Raw genomic sequence first — 14,512 nt, forward strand, 5'->3', positions numbered from 1 at the left:
ATTTATGCTGAACCTTTCTTTCATCAAGTTACTAAATGTTTTGTCACTACCCTGCTAGTTTGTGGCTCACCCAAACTGCCAACAGCAGCTTCTCTCCATATGGTATGAGAATCTTTCTGGTCTACGGCAACAGACAATGGCGGTCAAGTTTCTCGTGGTCCTTGGTGTAGCCATTGGACTGCCTTTCCTGGCTCTGATTTACTGGTGTGCTCCATGCAGCAAGGTATGTCTGTGAAGCCTGTAGATTTATTATCAACTTCAAGAGTGTCTTGAAAAATCTATTTAAAATGAGAATTCAAGCAAAGTATATGAGCTTAAATAATCTTTGTTTTTAATATTACAAAATAACACAGTTGCTACTGTGTCTTAGTTTTTAGACTTAGTTTTATTTACTGTCTTAGTTTTTTTAGACTTTTCTCTAGGCACATGGATGAATATGATTTTTTATTTATTTTTAATGAGGTCCTATTATCACTGAACTGATACTGAAAATGACTTCCTAAGATGATTCTCTTTGAGCAATATTTGAAATAAGAATTTGTATTTTCTTTAGCTAATAAGAGCAGCTATTTACAAAAGACGATGTATAAATTTTAATATGATGCCTATTTTAGTGAAATATTTCTATTTATATTAAAAGCAAGAAGAACCCAGTAGAACCCAGCAGCAAAAGTGGCTTGCTTTCCTAGCTATGTCGATTTGTTCAGATTTTGGTGAAAACCTGCTCAGAAGGACTCTGTTTGGCTGGAGCGTGACCCAACATGCTTGAGGAATGTTGGCTATCACGGCCTTCCCCGTGACAGCCCGCCCGCTCTGTGTCCTCCGGGCTGTCCTTTCATCTTGCTCTTTCTTCTTTCACTCCACAGAGCCATTTTCTCCCTCATTCCTCACTTTTACTTTTTCAAATAAACTTTGTTACTTTTTAAAAAACTTTTTCTCATTTCATCCAATTCTTTGTTCAAAAAACTGATTTGAGGAATTGCGACCTATTTTTCTGTTATCAGGTCAGGAAATTTGTATCCTTCATTGCTGACTGTCCTAGTGGTCATAATTTCTATGTCACATGTCTCGATCTATTTGTGTTTCAGATTTGAGAGGCAGACTGAAATGATTTTAAAGCTATATGTCTTTTGGACCGTCTATTTATGGGTCATATTGAAACACACTAGCTGTTCATGTGCTATTCCTAAATATTGGCAAATCTCATTTTCAGACATCAGTAACACATGGGAGCAAGCACACCACCACTACCAACACACTGTACTCTCATTGCTTAGTCTGGTAGTTGGCGTTTTAGCCTCTTAGGGACCTCTCAAGATGACTCATGCTACAAAGTTGGCCCAAAGCCTTTTATTCAAGGAGACCTCATGATCATCTCCAGTGATGATGACAGGAACTGTGAAAATTGGGCTTTTGTAATGAAAAGGAAACTGATCATCATAGATTTTTTTCACCTGAAATGTGTAATATTAAAAGTCGGTGTCATATAAGTCAAGTATAAATGAGGAATATAAATTTACAAGATCTATTAAAGTAACACAAATTTTTATAGAAAATTATATTTTTCCTTTTCATAGAAGTAACAAAATTACTGTGCAGAAAAAAAGAGAATTTCTAAATAGTCTTCATCTGAGCATAAGCCACATCTATGTGTGTGGTCTGTTCCATTCATATTTTTTGAATCTTCAGAAATTTAAACTTGTTAAAAAGGGGGATGCTTGCCAAATTACCTGTTACCATGCTGTGGCCAGTTCCATTATAATCTCCTTTCTAAACTGAATAACTTCTCTTTCATATGATCAGTGAGTTCAAAATCATGCTCCCTCCTGCAGCACCTGGTGCTTTGACACAGGCTATTTGTGGCATTCCTTAGCATCACACAGTGCATAAATTTTGATTGAATCCTGATTAGCCTGATGTCCTGCTATTCCTTCTTCTCTGGTCATGTTTTTTTTCTGGCATCTGTTTTCCATCTTCATTTAAGGCAAATGATCAAATTAAATAGACACTGTCCAAAATGTTTTCTCATACTGAGAATCTGTTGGCCAATGATTATTTATCCTGTGAAGTATGCTGATGAAATCCACAGTCTTTCCCATTAATATTGGATGTAAACATTATTTGCAAGTCAGAGGACTTTTTTATAGGGGGACATAGCTGTACCTACATGGATGCTTTTACTGAAATGTATTTAAAATTTTTTAGAATTTCTGTTATATCTGTGAAAATTAGCCCAGATCCAATTTAAAACTTATACATCTTCAGCAAGTTCCTATTTTGCTTGAAGTTAGTTTTCAAGCTTTTTCTCTTCCTTTTCCTGAAATTTTTTTGTCTGTCCTTGTTCTTATTCTACTGTTATCACCCAAACATCATTTGTTGCATGCTTATTACAACAAAAATAGATAATACTGGAAACTTACATTATTTTAGTTTAGGCTAACATTAAGATCTTTTATTTCTATGTTTACAGAACAGGTAAGTATTATATCATAGATAAATACCTAAAAAGAGCATGATATATAATATTTAAAGGGAAGTATTATTTATGCTTATTATTAATAGCCTTCGAGGTCAGCCAGCATGGTGGTGCCCACTTTGTAAACCCAGAACTCTGGAAGGCCCTCAGAAAGGAGGGTCATAAGTTTGAGCTCAGTTTGTTTCAGAATAAAAATATTTTAAAAAGTACTGGGATTAATAATAATAATAATAAATATTTTTTAAAAAATTTCAGTGTGAAGAACTGTGTTCAATCCCATCCTGCAAAACAGCTAGTTCTAGTAATACTATTATTCTAAATTATTCTTATTATTTTCCAGGCCACCATTTATTAAAGCTATTCAACAGTCTTCCTATTTACAGTTACTTTTATAAATTTGTTGCACTCCAGCACCCAAGAGTCTACACTGACTATTCAGTTTAATAATGTCATTGCAGCTACATCCACACTTTAGGCCCCCTAAGTTAGTTTGCTTTCAACAAAAAAGGCTGATATTTTGCTCTGCATTTTTCATTATAATATTTTAAGAATTTATTCTTGACAGAAAAGTTGATATATTCAATTATTAATTAAAAACATCACATGTAGTTAAGAATGCAATTGAAATTCATAACAACATAAAATTATTATTCTATCACTAATTATACAAATTAACACAGCTCTCTTAGAATATTTAAATATGCAGATGTTCATTTTTATATGTATGCATGTATGTATGTTTTTTATTTTTGCAAAGCGTACAAATAAAGTTAAAGTTTTTATTTGATGTGCATTGTGGCAGATGGGAAAGATAATGCGTGGACCATTCATGAAGTTTGTAGCACACGCAGCCTCCTTCACCATTTTTCTGGGACTTCTAGTCATGAATGCAGCTGACAGATTTGAAGGCACTAAACTCCGTCCTAATGAAACCAGCACAGATAATGCAAAACAGCTGTTCAGGATGAAAACATCCTGCTTCTCATGGATGGAGATGCTCATTATATCCTGGGTAATAGGTAAAGACTGATTTTCTGTCATTCTTTTTGCAGCCTTAGCAGTTGAACTGAATGATACTGATTCTTTTACACATCAGCTATACAAATGAATGCAGCATGATACAATGGCTGTGCACACCATGATTTTCTTTGTGTTTTTAAAGCACACAGAGAAATTCGCCTTGGGTTCATTATTGGTGTCATAGTCTTCTTATACGCCTTGTGCTTTTTGCATTTCCAAGAAAAGCCCAGGAAGAAAAGTGGCAGGATGGTATTAATCAAACCCCACTAGTGATGTAAAACTGCCATTCATATTTTGGGAGAGCTGTGAAAACAACCACATGATTTTTGGTTGAGATTTAATGTAAAATGAAGTTAATATCCACTCACATTATTGAACATTGCCTGTCAGGAATTGTTCAAAGCAGACTCTCTTTCCCTCTCTCTATGTACATGGCATATATACCTCAGTTTTCTGATACAACACCTATGTTATAGGATTCATGAGATTAGCTAGCTTGATTAGATGTCCAAGTGGCAGATAAAAAAGGATTTAGCCTTAATTGTTAAATTATTTATTATTAAAATCATGCATATGTCTTGTCATTAGAATAATGCAAACAAAGAATGGTTCAAGTGAATGTTATTCATTTTAAGTGGTTGGCAATGTGGTCAGATAACCTTTCAGAAAGATCACAATGGCTCTGAGGCAGAGAAGGTAGTTTAAAGGAGGTGTGGTCCAGAGTGAGGATGAGACCCAGTTGAGTTGACCATGATGAGGTCGGTGAGGCTGAAATTCAGGGAATGAAGGGAAAAGACTTGAAAGTTAGTTTGATGATAAATTAATTTTTATATATGAGAGAGGAGATCATGGATTCTGCCTTGAATTAGTAGGTGGTGACTATAATACACTAAGAGGGAAAATATAGAAGGCCATGCTTGGTACTGGGAGAAGGTAATGCTGATAAATAAGGTTGTGTGATTGACTCTGAAATGCCTACGGAATTTCCAAGTGGAAACATTCATTAACTACTAGAAGGTATGACTTCTGGAAAAAGTCTGAGCTATGGATAAAGTTGCAGAAATCCTCAATTCCCAGGTGGTACGTAAGCTCCTGACTACGCATGAAACTATCTAGAGTGGAAATATGTGTGGTGTAAAAAAAGGAAGGCTCAAGAAATCTTCATACAAGATCTTTGATGGTCCATAAATTTCCCACCCCTGCTCCTCTGCCCAACTCTCCTTATTTACCTGCAGAAGCATCTACAGCCAGTCATATGACTTCTTGGCTTCTTCATAGCAGAGCCTAATGGAATGAAGAACTGAAATATTAGGAAGTATTATACAAATTACCATATGACGATTTCAGTCAGGTGAAGTACTTCAATAGCAATTGAGAGTTATTCAGAACTTTTGAATCATTCTATTTTCTGGCTACATTTCAAAAAATATAGATAGTGTCTTAAAATGTGAATCACATCAACAGAGTAAAAATAAACCTCAGGCCAAGAAAAAAAAATGGAAATTTTAGTACTTCTTTTCTAGTTTAATTGATGGAACTGGACAGATGTATTTCATCTCTACTATCTGACTTAATGTAAGAATCAACTATTAGAATATTGCCTTTGTCTTAGTAGTCTAACACCCTATGTGCCACTATTTTTAAAAAATGTTAGTATATATAAAATATATAACACACTATTTGGTATATGCAAAATATTCAATTAATTTCAGACAACTTTAATTAAGTTAAATTTTCCCCTAAAATTTTGTAAGTTTTTTTCTAAATTAACGTTTTCTACTGAAGACATGATATAGCTTTTTTAGTACAAAATAAAACTCTGAAAACATTAAATTTTATATAAAGGAAATAGAAATAAATTTTCATTTCATTCTTTATCATAGCTCATTCTTATGTTGATATTTATTATAAACTAAATTTTTGCTTCTTAGAAATCTAAGTCAAAAATATTTATAAGTAATAATCATTTTCCTTGGAATTATTGTCCTGCTCATATTTGTATTTTACTTTAGAGATTTTGTACAGAATTTATTTAAACAAGGAATAACTCAAAAAAGACAGCTATGCCTTTACACTGGTATTTTTCTTTTTCTTTTTGCTTCATTTTCATTACTAAAGGAAAGTTACAAAACCTGAAAAAATTACTAAGAAGTCAGCCATTTAGGTCAGAGGCTGGGCATATTATATTGTCTTGAGGGAAAGGATTCATTAATGGTCCAGAAAACAAATTCATCTAATTTTCAGTGATTAAAAATTGAAAAGCTTAAAGAAAAGAAGCTCTATTTCAGGAGACTGTGCCATGGCCAAGCAGTGGAGTTCAAATCAATAAGACCAGGGACAGTGGGAGCACAGGGCACAAGATGTGATCCATGACACTTCACACTCGAAGGTCCTGGGGAGCACTTGTGATAATGGGCCCAAGCAAGTGCTTAAAGGAAGCAAATAGAGTTGACTCTTCAAAAGCATTGTAGTCAGGGTTGTAATCTTCACACCAGTCAGACCACATGGACAAGCTTTTGCTTGGCTCCATGTGCAGCCAATTGGCAAACAAAGGCACTATCCTTAAACAGCAGCCCTGAGAATGAATGGCCTATCCATCAAAGAAGCTCACCCTGGAGGGAGAGGAGTAGGGTAGGATCCAAGCACTGTGGGTCCTAAAGCTGATTTATTTGGAGAGCCCCACTTGCAGAGGTATCATTTAGAAAAAAGGAGACAAAACTAATCAGGAGTGAAGGCAAGTATGACGTCTTGAAGTCTAAGTCTCGTTAGCTTCACAACCAACCTGCCTTTCTTGGAGAAGAACAGATTTAATGAGCACACAAGTGGGTTGTTTTTAAAGAGATTTAAAGGCAGAGGGAGCTGACTCATTCTCTATACTCTGGAGGAGAGAAGCAGAACCAGAGGGCTCACTTTGAAGGGATGTCCCTGACAGCTTGATGATGACAAAGTCAACCTTCAGAACTAGCAATCCCACATCCCAACAGTAGATCAACAGAACAGCTTGCTTTGAGGCTCCTGCCAAAGATTGTCAAACTGCATTCAAACAGTGCACTGACCTCGATGGACTGTGCGATTTGTGGGGAGGTGGGGATTATAGGTGAGCAGGAAAGTTGAGCCCAAATTTTGAATGTCAGGATGGGATGTTTCAAATTTATCTGTTTCATGGAAGAGCTAAGGCTAGAATGAAATTGAATTGATATTCTAACTCTTTTCTGACGCAGGCATGATATGGGCTGAATGTAAAGAAATTTGGGCTCAAGGCCCTAAAGAATACTTATTTGAGCTTTGGAACATGCTTGATTTTGGCATGTTAGCGATCTTTGCAGCATCATTCATTGCAAGATTCATGGCGTTTTGGCATGCATCTAAAGCTCAGAGCATTATTGATGCAAATGATACTCTGAAAGACTTGACAAAAGTTACACTGGGAGAGGATGTGAAATACTACAATTTGGGTGAGTTTACATGACACAGTTTAAACAAATTTTTAAAAACACAGAATTTTCTTGTACAAGATTTGTAAATAGGAGTTTAGTTATGGTCCAATTCTCACAGAATTTTTACATTTCCAATGATTTTATTTGAAGAATGAGTATCTTGTCTGAAGGATCCTGTTTTTTGCTTCTTATTTTGATTTATCTGCTGGCTAGAAACCTCTCTTAATCATGAGAAGTATGTTTCTCTTGGATCAATTATCTAATTATGAAGCTCTATTGAGAATTCCTGTTTTATATCTTAGATTTATTTGTTTTTCTCTTGTCCATTAAAATAGTTCACATTTCAGTCATTTATACGGAATAGAATATTACCCAATTTTTACAAAAGAAAGAAATGTATAATTATGATGGAACAACCTGTAAGGACATTCTGCTGAGTGAATCAAGACAGGCCTAAAAAAGCTACATGAGCCCATTTATGTATGTAATCCAGAAACAAACTCATGGAAGTCCAGAGTGACGGTAGTAGCCAGGAGGTTGGCAGGCTGAACGGAGATGTTGTTCAGGCCTATAAGGTTTCACTTAGCAGTAAGCTCTGCTGTTCTGTTGGACAACATGGTGACTATGATTAATCATAATGTATCACATCTTGAAAAACTGCCAGGAATGTAGATTCTGAGTGTTCTCACCATACCCCAAAACATGTATGTGAGGTCATGGCTGCGTTGAGGAGCTTATCTCAGTCATTGTAAATATCACATTTTATTCCATAAATATGTACAATTTTAAAAGTCCATATCAGAGCACCACTTCCATATAAGACATTAGAAAACAAGGGAGATTTTGAGGTTTCCATAAAGACTTCTACTATAAACGTCACTATCTGCCAACTAGGCTTTGAGCTAATTGAGAAACAAAAAAATTAATATGGAAACAAAACCTTCACCTCTAATACTGATGAAAGCAAGTTGACTAGCATAGATCTGGGTCTGTTAGCCAATGGTATCAGTAATACTGAATCTCAGAATTACGGAGACTTATTCTCCAATTTCCTAAGAGCAGTCCTCCCCACAACAAGGGTCTGGGCATTAGTGCCCAAACACACGAGACGAATCTATGGAGTCTGAAAGAGGAAGAGGCTAATTCTGAAGCAAGTACACGCAGTTATTCATCTCAGTTTAGTTACTAGATAAGTCTTCTAACTCTTTCACCTCCCCTAGCAAATAAGGAATACATAGATTCAGGCATTTGCTTAGAGAAAATACCTCCAAGCCTAGTGTGGTGACACACCCTTTAATTCCAGTACTTGGGAGGCTGAGGCAAAACAATTGTCATGAGTTTGAGAACAGCCTATACTACATAGTGAGACCCGACTTCAAAAAGCAAAACAAAACAGAAAGAAAAATATCTCCAGTAGAAACTTGGTTTGGTGTAAATATAATCCCTGTGAATATTTATCTCAAACTTTCTGATGAGAAATCAGTTTACATTCAAATGACATCTCTGTGGCTATTATTTATTAGCACATGTTTGCAGTATGTCACTTACATTCCTCTTGCGGGTAGGTACACATGCATAACACAGCTTCTTTTTAAAAGTCCCCTTCCCATCCACCTCCTTCCTCTGCCTCTAAAGTCGCTTTTCCCAGGTTCCTTCTTGTTGTCATTCTTAGTATTAGCTCATGTTTCTGACATGTAATGTTTCATTCATTGTGGATCGGTATCTATGCATGGCAGGATTTCATACTTCTTTCCTCTCAAGCTTTTTCTCATCTTTGGTCTCTTGGATGCCTTCACATCAGCAAGAGATCCTTGTTTCCTTCTACCCATCCTTGATTATTTTCCTTATTTGCACTCTGCCTTACTCAAATGAGACACCTCATTACTCAATGTTAGTATTTATTTTTATTTTTCTTAAATAGTTTTTAAATACAGAGAACTTTTTAAAGTCAAGGATATTTGTTGATATATAGTATTAGTCTTTGAAGTGCTATAAAAAGGAAAGTACATTTGTCATCACTGGATTTATTGATACTAACCATTCTTTCTGGACTAAAACTGAATTAAAACATGCAGTTGTTAGATTTTTTCCTTTTCTAATTCTACTGAGCAAGTAAACAAGTACAAATTTATAATTATCTATAATCACTCTTACGTGTTTTTTTGCATTTTCTTTATAAAGTTTTCTTAATCTTGCGGGTAGGTACACGTACATGGGGTTTTGGTGAGCTGACAAAGAATGCCAGAAAAACTCACAAGTGAGTTATTGCAACATTTTTGTAGTAAAATAGACTTGTTTGAGTGACTGATAGAAATTACTTCAATAAATTTAAGTAACAACAAATACTCCAAAAGCCCCATGTTTCATTACAGTGTAATTATAGTTTAAGTTTAAACAATAAATGCTATAATTATTAAGTACAAGAGATTTTCTAAACACTGATTATGTAAAAATTCTAATTCTCACAAAAAAAGAAAGATGGAGACTGTATTATCTCATTTTTAAAGATAGGGAAATAAAACTAACAGAAGTAATTTGCACAAGTTATTTCAGTTCATATATATATATATATATATATATATATAGTAGTTCATGAAACAACCTACTGAAAGTTTTGTAGCTTATAGTTTATAGTGTGAGTTTTTAATATTATGCTATATCTGTATAGAAAATTGTTACAAACTGGAAAGGTAATCTTTTCAATAAATTCATAAGCATTCATAAATTCAAATAGAGCTGACAGTAAAAAAGGACTTTAGATCTACTTCCACTTGCCAACTGAATTACCAACGTAATTATACACATTTGTATTAGAAAAGAAGTTGCCCAACTAAAAAATTCCAATAAACTTACCATAGCTCTTGTCTTTGATTTTTTTCCTAGCCAGGATAAAGTGGGACCCTTCTGATCCTCAGATTATCTCTGAAGGTCTTTATGCAATTGCTGTAGTTTTAAGTTTCTCCAGAATAGCTTATATTTTGCCAGCAAATGAAAGCTTTGGACCTCTGCAGATATCACTTGGAAGAACAGTGAAAGATATCTTCAAGTTCATGGTCATATTTATCATGGTGTTTGTGGCCTTCATGATTGGAATGTTCAACCTCTACTCCTACTACATTGGTGCAAAACAAAATGAAGCCTTCACAACGTATGTGATCTCAGACGTTTTGACAATGGAGATTGCAGATTAAACAAGTATTCATTGAACATTGTTCATATAAGTTCATGCTTTTGGTAAAAACTTTCTAGTTCCTTTTCAGGATATTAAAGTGAGTTGGGAGAATTCTAAAACATAGGAATTTTCTTAATATTAAATAATAATAGCAAATATTTTTAAAGCTAGACAATTCATAGTACCTTTCATGAATAACTTTATTAATTACATTTTATCAAAGGAGGAAGCAGAAATTCACAAAAGTCAAATAATTTGGCAAATGTTCCATAGATGTTAGTTTGTGCAAAAGCCAGGATACAATCTGTTGTTTACTGACGAGCATCTACTGTCCTAAAATCCATGCCTTTCTTCTTTTAGAGACTTCTGGAACACTGAGAGAATGCTTTCCTATTTCAGTTTATCAGAAATTTATTACTGAAAATATTTGAATTATCTACAATGACAAGAATTTTGACTTAATGCTCACCACAAACACATGCGTATTTAATAAATTGTGCTTGGAATAGATGACTCAAATGTTAGATATTCGGTGTTAAGAGTAGCATCAACTGTAGTATAGTCTATTATTTTCTTTGTTCTTTGTAAGTGTTGTTTTTCTGAGAAATGAAACAACCTGGAGTAAGCAGATACATTTAGCTCTGTTCAATACTTATGCCCAAAGCTTTGCAATTCTTGTCTAAGGCATGTCAGTGATTTGGTTAACACTATCTATTTTATGTTGTCATTTTCACCCTTAAAATACATAATTAGTTTTTCCTATTTAAATGTGAGAAGATGTACAGATGAGCATAAAATGTAAAAATACTTCCCCATATTGTATTATTGTTTTATTAAGTAATAAATTTAACATTTCTGTTGCTAAAGCCATGGATTATTTAAATGTTAGTGCCTGTGATTATGAAGTTATGTCATAGCATTTATCTAGTGTTTATTTCAGGCCATATTCTGAGCTAAGTGCTTCATATGCACAATATTAGTTATCTTATCCTTGAAACAGTACTAAAGGTGCTACTATACCCATTTTATAGAAAAGAAAATGAAGGTTCAGACAAGTAAAGAATTTTGTCATCAACACTTAATAATTTGCAAGATACTAAATCAAATGAACTTGTACTATGGTACTATTTTTACATATTTAAACACTTTCTTATTTCTTTTATTTTTGCCTAGAGTTGAAGAGAGCTTTAAGACACTGTTCTGGGCCATTTTTGGACTTTCTGAAGTGAAATCAGTGGTCATCAACTATAATCATAAATTCATTGAAAACATTGGTTATGTTCTTTATGGAGTCTACAACGTTACAATGGTCATTGTTTTGTTAAATATGTTAATTGCAATGATCAACAGTTCATTCCAGGAGATTGAGGTATAATCATTATCCATTTTTATAGTCTGTGCTTATATGTTGTAACTATTCCGAGGTAAACAATGGAATGAATATGGACTGCTCTCTCTCCTCTGTTCTTTCTCCTTTTATATATGTACTTGCTTGATCAATAATTCTGGAAAAATTTAACTGTTTCCTTTTAACCACAAATTGAGAAAATGGAACACTAAGGTATAAGGAGCACAAATGTTTAACTATTGTTTAAAACTCTTTTAAAAAATAATGTTTAAAAATAACTCTAAGTCCAAATCTTCACTAAGTAATGTTCAAAACTGACCATTTCTCAAGTACAGACTGATAAATAAATTTTTACTATAGAAATCTTAGTCTGTATTTGAATGAATGAGTGATGTATTGCAGAACAAAAAAATAATAATTTTGCAATGTTTTTAGAATGTAGGAAAGTACATTAATATTTTAATTACATATATAAAAAATCAGCAAGTTTTCAGATCTGTTTAGTTTAGTAACTCTGGTAAAAATTTAAGCAGTTGTGGGAAAGAATGGGTGAATAGAACCTTGAAGGTACTTGGAGCAGAGGCATCCGTGAAAGTTTGGAAGCGTTGTTAGTCAGTCATTGTTAGCCACAGAGTGTTAGCAGCATCTCATTAATTCTGCTTATGCATTTCCTTCCTTGGTATTGTGTTTTGTACAGGATGATGCTGATGTGGAATGGAAATTTGCAAGGGCCAAACTCTGGTTTTCTTACTTCGAGGAGGGGAGAACACTTCCTGTTCCCTTCAACCTGGTACCAAGCCCCAAGTCTCTGTTGTATCTTTTACTGAAATTTAAAAAATGGGGTTTTGAGCTGTTCCAGGGTCATAAAAAAGCTTTCCAAGAGGATGCAGAGATGAATAAGGTAATTTAGTTTGGTAATTTAAGTGTCTTCTTAAATATTGTGATCACTGTAGTGCATGTCACCAGGCCGGCTATGAGAGGTCCCTGAGGCTGAAATAAAGCATCTCTTATGCCACCCTTTTGCAGAATAAGTTTGCAGGTTTGCTAAGTCCCTAGATGGAGGAAAAGAATTTTCAGGACCTGTCAGTAAGAAGCACAAGAAGAGCTCATTAAACAGAGATTTTAGGAGGTCCTCAAGAGTGAAGTATGGGAGTTTAGAGAAAGGAAACACATTGTGAGCTAGAGCTGGGTATATTTATGAGGTCCTCAGGGTGCTTTCCAGATGGATGATCCAGGATGTGTATTGTGACTGTCTGTCAGCCCACCTATCTGCAGATTCTTTTGCAGTGCAGGACATTTACATGTGTTAGAAGTTGACATATATTGTTCACTAGTGCTGCTGCTTCTTTGAGGGCATAGGAAACCTAATTTACAGGTGCGAAGGACAGATCTAGAACCTTCTTTACAGGCTTATTGTTTCTTTAAGACCTTTAGAAATTTTTGGAGTGAGTTTTCTGGAAAGGAAAAAGGCTTGAGTAACTTTGGTATCTTGAAGTTTTTAAAGTGCAACTTAAAGGCTCAATTTCCTTGTCTCTTTTTGCCTGGTTTTGTGTGTTCTATTCTACCTCACTATTTAATACAGTATAAGAAACATTCATGACACCAAACTGAAATTATGCATTACCTATCTGAGTATGTACTAAAAAGGAAAGCTATTCTTTTTTTTTTTTTTTTTTTTTTGCTCTTAAGGCTACACGTTCCTCATTTCACCATCAGTTTATAGAGGTAGATAAAACATCAGTCATTATTTATGGCTGGTGGGAAGCTGGCCAACCCAGTTTCTACCTTGCAAAATTCAGAAGCCACCTATCCACGTGTAGCTTGAGATTAAAAAGGCCTAAGAGTACTAATTGTAAAAAGTAATACCATGAGAAAATGCCAGCTCAGAAACCATGATAGAGCAGCGGTGAGAGATGAAAGTTAAGATGCTTGCAGCACGGTCAGATTTGTTTAGGACACATGTGGACTGCTGTGTATAACTGAGGGCTGGAGGCGGTTGATTTCCCTGTTTGAGCGTTTCTGCTGGGCGCAGAACACTATACCCAGGAGGAACACTGAGGCGCTAGCTGTGTCAGAGGAGGAGGCTCAGGGTGGCAACAGGTTTCGATGTATATCACATGATGTGGGATGGAGCAGCTGGTCATTTCTTTTGAAAAAGGAAGATTGAAAGAGAACAGTAATATCTTTAAAGCAGTCACTTTATGGGAAGTCTAAAAGTATAATAAAGATCAAAATAAAAGATAGATAATAGGAAGTAGGGAGATTGATCTTTTGCAAATGGGAAAGGGATCAAGAGATGGAGGAGTGAGGAGGGAAGGAAAGGGAAAGAAGTTTTTAAAAAAAGAATTCAAATATGCTACATACATGTACAAACTCCCCACAAGAAACGTAATCATTGTACACTATAAACATTTAGTAATAAAAAATAAAAGTAAATTAAGCTAAAAGAATAAAATACCCACTTTTGATTAGGGAGTGCACTTATTTTTTGTTTCTTCAAAAATAGGAAAAGTGTCAGTGAATAAAATTTATAAATAGTTCAATTTTAGGTTTTGGTAAGAACAAACTTGCAACAATAAGCTCTGCTCAGTGGAGCAGTGAACTTTCTGTAGAAATAATGAATTACCTATAACTAGGTAATCCATAAATGCCAGATGACTGACATTAGAAATTTATAGATGGTCCTCTCTCCTATACTGTTTGGGCAATCGAACCAAGTGATTATGAATTAATCTTACAGGAATAAGATTCTATCATTGAATAAAGGGGAAACATATCCCAGTTACTCCTTTTTGACAGTATTTGGGGTTCTCAAGAAAGCACTGAGTTGGCTTCTAGCTTCCTTAACTTAGCATAGGAATAAAATTATAGCTATATAATGAAGATCACATCAAATACATATGTAAAAATATGTTGAGAATTTTATAGGCCTGTTTATAATGGTTAATAGTATTATAATTATAAGAATTTTTTAAAAATATGCCATCTATTTCATTCTTCCAGATTTCTGACTTACAGAAGTCATTGTGTTAAGTGAAAAAAAAAATTCTCTTACTTTA

The 14,512-nt window shown here is 34.6% G+C and overlaps 1 protein-coding gene across 1 annotated transcript in view; it reads left to right on the forward strand.

The window, feature by feature from the left end:
* Trpc6 (transient receptor potential cation channel subfamily C member 6) overlaps positions 1 to 14,512 on the forward strand; it is a 102,630-nt gene that overhangs the window by 78,241 nt on the left and 9,877 nt on the right. Inside the window, 6 exon segments of the mRNA NM_001173032.2 lie at positions 59 to 223; positions 3,279 to 3,495; positions 6,718 to 6,951; positions 9,817 to 10,081; positions 11,279 to 11,474; positions 12,151 to 12,354. Coding sequence (NP_001166503.1) covers positions 59 to 223; positions 3,279 to 3,495; positions 6,718 to 6,951; positions 9,817 to 10,081; positions 11,279 to 11,474; positions 12,151 to 12,354 — 1,281 coding nt within the window.

The sequence above is a fragment of the Cavia porcellus genome, unplaced genomic scaffold, assembly GCF_034190915.1.
Source record: "Cavia porcellus strain 051 isolate PalLab524CR breed Dunkin Hartley unplaced genomic scaffold, mCavPor4.1 scaffold_9, whole genome shotgun sequence".
In the NCBI taxonomy this organism is placed as follows: Eukaryota; Metazoa; Chordata; class Mammalia; order Rodentia; family Caviidae; genus Cavia; species Cavia porcellus.